This window comes from Malus sylvestris, chromosome 16 (assembly GCF_916048215.2).
Source record: "Malus sylvestris chromosome 16, drMalSylv7.2, whole genome shotgun sequence".
Lineage (NCBI taxonomy): Eukaryota > Viridiplantae > Streptophyta > Magnoliopsida > Rosales > Rosaceae > Malus > Malus sylvestris.
In genome coordinates this window covers 9,929,590-9,941,717 of record NC_062275.1, presented here as the reverse complement: position 1 = coordinate 9,941,717, position 12,128 = coordinate 9,929,590, and the positions used below count along the sequence as shown (strand labels likewise).

At 35.3% G+C, this 12,128-nt stretch overlaps 1 protein-coding gene across 1 annotated transcript; it reads left to right on the top strand.

Moving 5' to 3' along the window:
* The first annotated feature begins 5,609 nt into the window (after positions 1 to 5,609).
* Positions 5,610 to 6,648, top strand: LOC126607564 (uncharacterized). The gene is made up of 2 exons (XM_050275210.1): positions 5,610 to 5,956; positions 6,211 to 6,648. The coding sequence occupies exons 1-2, from the start codon at positions 5,854 to 5,856 to the stop codon at positions 6,330 to 6,332; spliced, it is 225 nt and encodes a 74-aa protein (XP_050131167.1). The 5' UTR covers positions 5,610 to 5,853; the 3' UTR covers positions 6,333 to 6,648.
* Positions 6,649 to 12,128: the final 5,480 nt, after the last annotated feature.

Sequence of the window (12,128 nt, the reverse complement as noted above, 5' to 3'; positions counted from 1 at the left end):
CAAACACAGAAACTCTTTCAACTCTCTTCCTCTGTGAAACCAACAGAGGGCAATACCCTCACAAACACAACAACATTTTGTAATCCATACACACATTCATAATCAACATCAGTGTGGACATAGCCCAAACATTGGGGTGAACCACGATACATCTTTGTGTTCTTGGGCGTTTGCATGATTCACGGTCGGATTTACGTTGTTCCAAGACCTTCCGGTTTTGTGCATCAACATGAATGAAATTATAAACTGTGATTTTGGTTTGCCATTATAATGAGAATGGTGGGTGAATATGAATGAAATTATGGAATGAAATTTTTGAATTCATTTAATATAAATGCTTTCCCAACTGAGTTTCTTCGTCTGATGAAAAGAATTGACGGGAAAGGTTGATAATTATAAACTTGATAGGTTAGTTTACCATTAACGCATTATGGTGTGAAATTCCGATATTTTGTTAGCCACGTTAGTCATGGCTTGAGATTTGGCGTGTGACTTTGTCAATGTGAGATAAGTTAGTTCTATGACTGAGACTATCTTTAAATTGATACATGAATTGGTTGCATAATCTGTTTTGGTGAGAAAGTGGGAACAAATTGGTTGAATTATTACTATCTTATTCATTGTGTTGGAGTATGTGAAAGTTTATAAAAGTTGCTATTGCACAACTCAACCAATAAATGATCTTAATATCGATGCTCGTCTCACCGTTATAACCTTGATTCAAAACAAATTGGTTGAATGTGGCATGTTGACTAAAGTTTAACCCTTCATTTGTAAGAAAGAGAATAACCACTGCCATGATAGCTATTCTTGATTCAAAGATTGTTTTCACAACGTTCACATTGATACCTGTGATCTCGTTCCTTGTGTAGTAAAATATGATGTAGGTATGCTCTGAAAACAACACTAAAGGAATGTCAAATTTTGTTTTTGAGCAAAAGTAAGCATATAATAGATGATATGGAAATAATTTGAGTCAAATTTGATCAATGACTCATAATTTGGTTCATTTGTGATCACTTGGTATTCTTCTTTCCATTACCTAGTGATGTGAATGGAAATTCCAATAATTTTGGTTGGAATTTTGGAACTTGATTTGTCAATTTTAATGGTTGGTTGAAATTTTAATATTCATTTAGCCAACAAGACTTATGGCTTAAGGTTGATATTATTTTGCAAGGGAATGTGGCTAGAAATTTTGAGAAAGAATCGTAGTTATGACTATGTATAGCCAATGATGGTGGATGGTTTACCAATGATTGTAATTATTATGTTACTATCTGTCTAACCAATAGTAAATGTGATTTGATTATTTAGTAATTATTTTAAGTTATGATGACTGCGGCTTGATGTTTGATAAATATTTTGCCAATGTGTATGGCTAGAATTTCTAATATTTATTCTGCAATAAATGTTGCTAGGAATCTGAGTATATGGGTGAGAATCATGATGATCTATTCGTTAATTTATTTGTTTTGAGTTGAATAAACTCGTAGACTGAGGTTATGATCTTATTCACCATAAATGGAATATTGGGAAATGCTTGTAATTACAAAATTGGTTGGTCTGGTTGCTAGAATTATGAGTATACTGATGAATTCTTGTTAGTAGTGGCATTCTTTGTGATTGTGCGAAGATTGGTGTTGAAGTTGTGTTGAGAATATGAAAATTGTACTTGTGAGTTGTGGTTCAATGTTGTCGAACTTGTTGATACCCAAATTCGAGTATAATGAAAGTGTGAATGTCATTCGGGCATTGTTATTTGTTGATATGCGGTATTGGTGGTTTTGGAATTGGTATTGAAATTTCGGGGACGAAATTTTTTTAGGGGGGGGGAAGAATGTGAAATCCTGTTTCCGGATTTCACTATTTAACATTACATATTTTCGTATTATAAATTTTATTGCATTATATTACGATGTATGTTTTTTTTTTGGAAGCACATCGATCGTATAATGTTACCTAGTCATTTTGCCGAAGTTACAAAGTCATTTTGCCGAGTTCCTTCAATAGAGGTGGAGAAACAAAATAAACCCAATCTCTAACAATCTCTCTCTCAGTTCTCTCAATTTATTTAATATGTTTTAGATTTTGAATTTGTATGGTTACCTAAGTGAACAGAATAAATAAGTATGGTACAATTACGCAATTTAATCAGTACTGCTCAGTTACTATGAGTTTGCAAGACTAAATAAGGTCTAGTTGCTAGTTTTGCACATGCTCTTTGTATTAAATTTGTTCTCAATATATGTAATCATATGGAATCCTAAACTATATGTTTTTATCCATAGGCAACTAGTTTATATGATTAATTTAATCAAACTCTTATTGCACGATGACCAACAAATATGAAAAAAAAAATTAGGGTAGATATTCACACTGTCATGAAGTGCTACTAATTTACGTATTATATTACAAATGAATGACAACGTTAATATTTCATAAACCATTTTATGATAAGGAGTAGATCAGTTAGACAACTTGCTCTAGTTAAATAATTGATTAAGCTTAATTAAGATCATTTAGAATGAAGATGAGCCCAGGTGGGAACTAGGAGGGATGGACATCGATGGAAGCAAATTTCAGATATTATGGTTACGTGGGAGCCACTTCCATTTGCTTTGAGAGACACACACACATGAATACATGATGATTGTGTGGAGTAGGTAAAAGCCTCAGAGTCTGATAGTCTAAAAGTTGAGGCAAATGAAACCAACCAAAACCAATTGTGTCCTATTTTTGCACGAACTTGGGTCGGGTTAGGCAGGATTAATTTGTTTGTTTGAGTAGTTGGGTTTCTGTCCGTATGATCCTGCACTTTGCAAAATCCAAATCTCCACTCGATTAGATGCATCTCGATCTCATTCACTTACAGAAACTCAGATCTCATCTCCTTTCCTTTGCGCATCAGTCATCACCCCCATCACCGGTCAATGGTTATGTGGGTCGTCTTTTGCTTCTTTTGAGCCTAATCAAAGAAAAGGCCAAGAAGAAAAAGGACATGCATCTTTAAAGGAAAAGGAAAAGGCCCCAAGAAGAGAAAACAACGTGTCTATAATTAATATTGTTCGACTCGTCACATATAAAGATTAAAATGTTATTTATCTTTTACGTGTAAATTACAGTCCAACACATAATAAAAAATAAAAAAAAATAGAAAATTACAGTAGGCATATAAAATTTGTGATGTATCTATAACGAAATAACTCTGTACATGTAATATGATGTAAATATGTTGGCATATAAAGTAGCAAACCAAAACCGAAAACCACCATTCAAATGTTCTGGGAAAAAACAAACCGACCATCAATTTAGTGCAGAAACATGCAGTCTGACTACATGTGAAAACTGCCCCCCAATCATCCGTGGCAGTTATTATTTAATCAAAAGATCCACTTATATATATATATAAACCACAATCATAAGTATATATTTTATCAAGGGTAAACTGTCATTGAGAGCATGTGGGATGCAATAAACAAGCTAAATTAATCAATAAACTTATGTAAAAAATTAAAAATATTAAAACGAACCCGAAGCTAGGGATATCAAAGGGGGATGAACTTCACACTGAATGAAAATTTTACATCAGAATAAGTGCTCAGACATAACAGAGCATTCTAAGTTTCTATAACAATTAACTATTAAACTATTGGTTTGTGTTAAACTATGGTGTTGTTGAGAGTTCAAGGAAGGCAAAACCCTACTTAATTAAAAATTAAGAATCCCTTTTCTTACTTACGATGTTAGCAACATGACCGTCTTGGTTTACTAGAAAAACACATTATGCAAAGAAGATCATGTGCCCGCTAATATGGTAAATATTGCTGCTGCATTGAGACTGCAATTTGTCAAATTTGATAATGCAAGTAGTTCATATAAAACTAATTACATTTTATATGTTCCCATATAGGAGGTGTGTGGATGCTTTTGTCAACTCATGATTAGAATCAAAGCATCACTAATGAGGTTTTTATATTTATCAAAATACGGTTTGATGCCGGGATGGATCGATTTAACTATACATTTAGAGTATCAATTTCACATATATCGAGGAAATAAGGGATTTTGCATGTGTTTATAAGTAATTGGATTATCAACTTACTTATACGCCCTTGCAGGGCTCATTTCACTGGTGTGGAGCTCTTTAACTTTCACAACTTTACATGTCCCTTCATGTGTGACTAATTTTCAAGCAAACATGTGGATAACATGAATTGGGTGACGTGGGGCACGTGTGACCGTTGGGCCTCATGTGGGCTAACCTGTTTTGATGCCATGAAGAAAGTTGAGGTTTTAGTATTAAACCAATTGACAATATGAAGAATAACCGAATTTACTTATAAGCCCTCATAAAATTTCTCCATTCATAAATAAAGGACTCTTTAAACCTTCACATCCTGACATAATATATGAGCATATATAAATGTATAAATACTGCAATAGATTTGGCTGTCTTGGTCAGTCTTTGTGCCTACCATTGCATGTGGGAGTCACATAAGTGTGAGATAATAATGGATAATTAGGCCTGTCCCATAGTCATGTATATCCCTTGCAGAATTGGGTTCGGAGTGCTGGCTCACTTAGTCAGTCGCTCACAAATGTTACAGATTAGTTATAAAGATGAATTGAAGCAACAACTAGACTGAATATGCATGTGACAGACTGACAGGTGAAAAACAATTGGGGTAGGAACTTTTCAATAATGAGGCACGATGAATGCTGAATGATTGTTCAATTAAACATAACATGTATATTATAAATAAAAAGTTTGTAACACATATTATGTTTTAACGCAACAATGCATCTAACCTATCCATGCAAGTATTAGTGTTACATAAAAAATAAAAAAAATTTAGACGTGAACTTCATGTCACGTGAGAGGATAAGTAACAAAGATGTCTACTTAATCCATAACATCTACTACATACTTTGAATTTACTAACAAAAACTTGTAACAGACGTTATGGTTTAATGAGACAGTATTGCCACTCATCGTGCCAAGTGACAAGGAAGTCCCAGCCCAAACTTTCTAAATTGTCAGGTAAAGAAAGGAGCAACGAAATTTGTTAAGTTGCATACATTTTGGGAATCAGATAGGCATGCAGTTTATTAAACAAAAAGATTATAATGCAACAAAAACTTATAACATGTGTAAGTTTTAACTAAACAATGTATGTCACTCATCATGTCATGTCACGTGATATACATTTGTTAACCTAATTTTTCTCGTATGACATGCTAAGAATGGGCAAAGTAATTGGATAATTGCAGAATGATCAACATAAAGATTGTAACGCTGTGTAATGTAATAGTAAAGTGACCCAAAAGTCAATTAGGCCAATGAAAGGCAATTTCATAACTTATATAACAACCATAGAGAAGAAGAAGAAGAAGAGGAGAAAGAGTAAGATGGACAAAGCAAATTCCATAATATACGTCACATTCAGAAAAGTGTTCACGTGTAGAGAGTCCAAGGGAGAGAGGGGTGGGGGAGGAGAGAGAGAGGGTGTGTTTGGGAGCGTGCGCCATGTGCGTTGTTGCAGTCGGCGACCTTGCTGAGATGATGAGATAAGAGAATTTAAAAACCAAAAAACTAAAAAATAAAAATAAAAATAAAAGAGTGTTGTTCCTCTAATCTCCAAAAAGCCCATCTCACGGATCTTGCCCCACTCTTCCTCTCCACTCCTATATACACACACTATCTTATATAATTATTGTGCCATATCCTCCTTACGCAGCTCCTGCATAAAAAGCTAGGCTTGAGAGAGATTTCAGTCGTCCTCTTCGTTCAGACTACTGTATTCTAAACATAACATTTTCATTGGAGAACGCCAAGTTTTAACAGCACAAATGGCTTCGTGGAAGAAAACTATTACAACTCCATTCAGGAAAGCTTGCACTTTCTTCAACCAGCAGCCAGGAGGGAGAGAGCAGAAGAAGTCTCAGCTTCAAGGTATATACATACATATTACATCACTTTTCTTATGTGCCGGAAAGTGTTGACGTTCTCTTGTCAGACTGTGAATTTAAACGGTTGATTCTTGTCAAAATATGCGGTTCAGATTAACAGTTTGGATATACACTCGTTTGGCAAGAGAATGTTGCTCTTATATAATATCATCGTATGGATATTGATGTGAATTGTGTATACGAGTCATGTATGGGAACATAAGAGTTGATGATTTCCATGGTACTTAATTTGAACAGGGAGTGAAAGTAGCGTGATGGCTCTGCATGGTGAAGTGATGGCATGCTCATATGAAGATGTTCAGGTGATGTGGTCTATTCTGGACAAGTCCAATGCCTCAGCCTGCAGCATCACTTCTTAACATATATAGATGGCTATGGCTATCGATAATTGAGGCCAAAATCTATCTCAAAAATCATAAAAAACAAAGAAAAGAGAGAGCCCACGTCAGCAATTAGCAAATATGTGCATACAATTTGGGTCAAAGCTAGCTGAAAGTAGAGAAAAAGAAGGGGGGATTTGTGAGGCTTTTAATTGTAGAATTGCCCCCATTACAAGAAAGGTATTTTGTTTAGTTTGTAATTTGTTAAATTAACGAATAGGCTAATCCATGTGATAAACATCACATTGAGATTATTAATGGAAAATTTAGATGAAGTATTTTCATTTTCTTCTTATCTTCTTCTTGATTCTCTTGGTTTCTTTGTAACTACCACCTTACCTCTTCTTCCTGGTCCTCATTAAGAAGGCTTTTGCATTATTTTAAGAAAAATTGGAGACGTTAAGGAGAAGAATTTCAAACTACCCATGAGATGTTATATAAAAAATAAAGACAAAATTAACTATACATGATAAGTTTGTGATACCACTACTTTAACGGCCTTTTTCACGTTAGTCCATTTCCAATTGATCCATTAAACCCAAAATAAAAAACAAATTTTGCATGATCAACTGACTTGTTTTGCTTTATAGTCCATTTTATTGGTTAGAAAACTAATATAATATCTTAATTTGATGATATTATAGATCAGAATTTTTTGTATTGGCAACTGAATATATTAAATCTCCTTCACCAGTTTCTGTAAATCCATATAAATTAACAGGACAAATCAAACAAGGTGCAGGGAATTCTGATGAAAATATCAAAAAGCTTCCAACTACTTTTTTCAGCAGTTTAATAAAATCCAACACATTGCTTTTGTAATAAATATCTTGTTCTTCTTGTTGTACTTGCTAGAAAACAAATTTACTACCCAACATCAAAATTTCGCATCTACTCCATATGACACAAATGAATATGCCATCCATGGCATCGAATACAAACGGTTCGTTTGAAAACCCAAATTTTATTTTATAATAATGAGGAAATTTGTTTGGCAATTTTCTTCATTTTTCATTTTATGTAGAACTTAGAAATGACTTCTTTCTTTTCTTTTTCATGTTGTTGAATTGTGAATTTAAACACGTGAAAAAAAATATATGGCTTTTTTAATTTCTTAGGTTCGGATGACTTCTGGTGAATTTTGTTAGATCCAAAGGTTGGTCTGAGGCACTCGAGGCCTGAATTTGATTCACTCGAAACCAAGAGTTGTGCGGCCCGGTCCAAGTCGACCCAAATGCTAAGTTTTCAGTTTGGAGTGCGTTGCACATTTTGTGACGTAGGATTGGTGCTGAGGAAGGAGACCAAGCTAATGAAATAAAAAGGGGTGTGATATCCACACACTCTTTTTTACTTCTCCCATACCTTTTTGGTTTTCGGCCGTCGGATCGGATGAATTGGAGAAGATCAACAGACAAAAATTAACAAGGGATATGTGAGAAGTAAAAATGGGTGTGTGGATAGCACACTCCAATAAAAAAGTTGACTGATTTTAGGGAGATTTCAAAAAATTGAAAAGTGACACAATTTTTTATTTTGTCATCAGTAAAAGGGAAACTGAAAACTGAAAAAGAAAGGGTTATAGAACAATGTCAAAACTTGCAGATGGCAAATTTAAGTAGTGACAAAAAGCAATCATTCATATGTATTATGATGTGAGTTCAATCTCTACCGATTTTCTCCTAACAACTAACTATTAATCCACTAAACACTATCGTTTGTTAGAAAAATGTCAAAACTTACATCGATGATTGTCTAACATTGGATTTGAACTTTTAATGCAAGGACAATTCAAAGTTTAAGATTATTTTTCAGTATATATAAAATAAAATAAAAAATCGAACTCTTGACCTATCTAACCTTAACTCATTATCCCATCCACCGTCACCACCTAAGCTGACCCCAAGATCTTGAAGAAGCTATAAGTTCTCCATGATTTGATGACATCGAAGTTTTGGATAAGTAGATTATGGTGAAATAAAAATCAAGACGAGAGTCATGAATTTTTTTCTTTATTACTCATTCCTTCCTTTCTCAAGAAAACAAGACTAAAAACCAAAAACATGACACATGCATTTGTTATCACCGATTGAAAACAGGCTAACAGCACAATATCGATTAAATAAATCTTATACAATCTGTCCAAAACAAATAATGGAGGAACAGTGAAGCACAATTTCTGGAGGAAACTGGTGGAACAAAGAAAATGTACCTGTCGATCAAAAGTACAAATCCAGTACAACAATGCCGTCCTCCAAATTGTTTGTGTCAGGCAGTTACAGTATTTGATTTCTTAGTCGGTGGCTTTACAAAAAGGCCACACAAATTGACTCATAATTTGAATTGATTGATTTCAGGAATCAAAGCAGGGAAATTTGATATATAAGTAGGCTCCATAAGCCTTGATTGGGGTTCTGGATCGTCACTACTTTCACACCGGTGAATATCACCGACAATGCAGGTGCAGGTCATCTCAGTTGATGAAAGCAGTGCGTCCACCTCTCCACTTGCATTCACTCGAGTTAGAATTATCATTCCTCTTTGTAAAGTAGAGTAGGTTTAGAATATCAAATTGTCTGAATAAAAAAGTGCCACCAACCCTTTTCTTTTTCAAAAATCACTAGCTAATACTTGGATGGATGGATGTGAATAATGAGTGAATCTGTCTTCTTCTTCCTTTAAAGATCAACTTGTCCTATTGCGGCAAGTGGAGAAATGAGGATGATATCCTAAAGTTTGTAATGAAGGCTAGATGGCAAGCAAAAAAGTTTATTTATTTATTTTTTATTTTTATAAGCATTTGAGTGCGCAATATAAACTGAATGAATAAAAGGGAAGAGTGCGTCGGTGTGTTATCCGGTCGTCGTATGCCACTAAAATTCAAGAATTTTTTTATATAGGACAACAATAAGGCCAGCGATGCTTTATGAAACAAAATGTTGGGTGTTCAAAAAGCAACACGTGCAAAAGATGTGTGGACACACAAGATGGATAAGATTAAGAACGAGGATATCCGGGCTAAAGTAGGAGTTGGCGCAATTGAAGATAAGAAAAGAGAAAGTTGGTTAAAATGGTTTGGACAGGTGAACCGGAAGACCTACAGGTGCTCTGGTTAGAAGATGCGACTATGAGATAGAGGCTCAGGGCAAAAAAGGTAGACGAAGACTTTGAAAAAGATTATAAGAAAATATATGAAGTAATTGGAGCTAACGGAAGACTTGACGCACGTGCTCAATGACGTTCTAAGATTCATATAACTGACCCTACTTAGTGGAATAAGGTTTGGTGGTGGTGCTTGTCAGCATTTGAGTGCACAATGTGAGTTTGGGAATGCCTGCAACCGTTGTGTACAACTGACCTCTCACATCCAGCTCTTAAAGTGCTGATCACGTGACAACAGATTTGAGAGGTCGGTTTTATACAACGGTGTTGTAAGTAAGAATTCATATATGGAGGCCCTTTACAGGGTTTGAGCAATGAACTTAAAGAGCCAGTATTGGTGTCAAAATGACTAGCGAGTTTTCACTAGGTAGAGAATTCAGACAGACATCTGATCTAGCTTGTCAACTACAGGTACCCTATTTCATGTTACAATTTACATCAGTCACATAATTCAGAATCCCAGATAGTCGCTTACAAATGCCCTATGTAAGTTGTATCAGTTCCAACATGTTACTAGCCTCACAAGCAGAACATGCAATATATACATGAAGAATGAAAGTAAACAGACCTGCACCAATGGGAGCCATTTGGTTAAGTGAATTGCAGGGTGTCTTCTCCTTTCTTCTAGCAGAAGAGTTCCAGCAAGTAATAGGGATTGCTCGAGTAATGAAACATGGTCTAGAAAGAGCAGGGACATCATTATTATAGCTCTTAGGGTTTCCTCCAATACCGCCTATTATGGTAATTGGATTGATTCCTCTAATCACCATTTAATCCATATATTGTCCTACCAAGGCATGTACTGATATCTTCCTTAATTAGGTCTTTCCAATAGTCAACTAATGAGCTAACAATTCCACGATGCATGCTAATCAATCAGCTAATCACATTGAAGGCTGATTACTTGCCATGCAAGTAACATCCTTCTAATTGTGATTCGAAACTCAACACTGGACAATTCAACATGGTTCTTACATTCTCCCACTTTGAGTGTCAAGTTTTTTAATTTGATCGCAACATGTATCATGGTGATCACTGAATTATTAGCACAACGGCTGTCCCTATAAAACAGGCATGTCCAAAATTGAAACACAGAACTATGGAAACTCAAATGCATATCTTTCTGCATTCTTGCTCCATGATTATTGGTGCATGATCTCAGTGCATGACTGCAGATTATGCTAAGGTGTATGGGACTGATTATCTTGATATCAGTTTCACCCATTTCAATAATCGAGCTTTAAGCTTAAGTTTTGGCTCACAACATCTATCGACAGCTAGTTTATGCAAGAGTATGAACAAAATAATAATCATCATGACAAATTATTGGATGAATTCATAACAATTGATAGAATTTAGATGATGAGTGGTCTAACCATTACTCCCACTCATTTGCAGATTCAAATGTTTCATGAACTCTCATGTTGTAAACAAGTCTCTTGAACACTCCCACTAGCAAAGCCTTTGTCATGGGATCAACCAGCATGTAATTTGTGCCAATGTGTTCAATGTCCACAGTCATCTTCCTTATTTCATCTCTCACTTTCAGATACTTCATATCCATAAGCCTACAAGCTAGTGACCCTTTGTTATTTCTTGAGAAGAGCTTCGTTGTCACAAAATAATTTCAATGGTCTGGATTGAATCAACCACTCTCAAGCATTGGATAAGATTTCTCATCCATATTGCTTGCTTGGTCGCTGTGTAACATGCAATGAACTCTACCTCCATGGTGGAAGTGGCAATTGAAGATTGCTTCTTGCTCTTCCATGACACTGCTCCATTTGCTAGCATGAATATGTATCCACTTGTAGATTTCCTGTCATCTATGCAGCCAGCTAAGTCTCTATCACAGTAGGCCACAATTTCAAGATTCTCCATATGACTGTAAACTAGCATGAAATCTCTTATCCTTTTCAAATATCTTATTACATTCTTGGCCGCCACCCAGTGAGTTGTACCAGGATTTGATTGAAACCTACCTAGTACACTCACTTCAAATGACAAGTCAGGTCTTGTGCAAACTTGTGCTTACATCAAACTTCCCAGATGCAAAAGGCTTGTCTTTCAGACTTAGCCTTTCTAGTTCATTTTTAGGGCAATGATCACTATTGAGTTTGTCACCCTTGCCTATAGGCATCTCTCCTCCCGAGCACTTTTCCATCTTGAATCCTTTTATGACTTTGTCAATATAAGCCTTTTGTGATAGTCCAAGTGTCCTCTTGTTTCTGTCTCTTTGTATTTCAATGCCTAGAACAAAATGAGCTAAAAACAGGTAACAATATCGTGAGAAATCATCAATGAATATTACAAAGAACGTGTTATCACAGATAGTTTTATTTGGGAATGGACCACAGATGTCAGTGTGAATAATTTCAAGTAAATTTTGACTTCTTGTGGCATGCATTTATCTGGCGTTAGTGAGTTTGCCTTTAAAACAATCTATGCAATCATTAAAATGATCAAAATTCAACTGTGGCAACATGTTTTGCTTCATTAGTGTGATGATTCTTTCTCTAGAAATGTGCCCCAGCCTCTTATGCCAAAGCATGGGGGATGTTTCATCAGTGAGCACTCTTTTAGAACCAGCAACGTTTACATTGAAGTATTCATTCA

Bases quoted from the DNA above. Each gene is read 5' to 3' on its own strand.
- LOC126607564 (XM_050275210.1), top strand. From the start codon at position 5,854: ATGGCTTCGTGGAAGAAAACTATTACAACTCCATTCAGGAAAGCTTGC. The intron at 5,957-6,210 runs GTATATACATAC...TAATTTGAACAG, and splicing joins GAAGAAGTCTCAGCTTCAAG to GGAGTGAAAGTAGCGTGATG.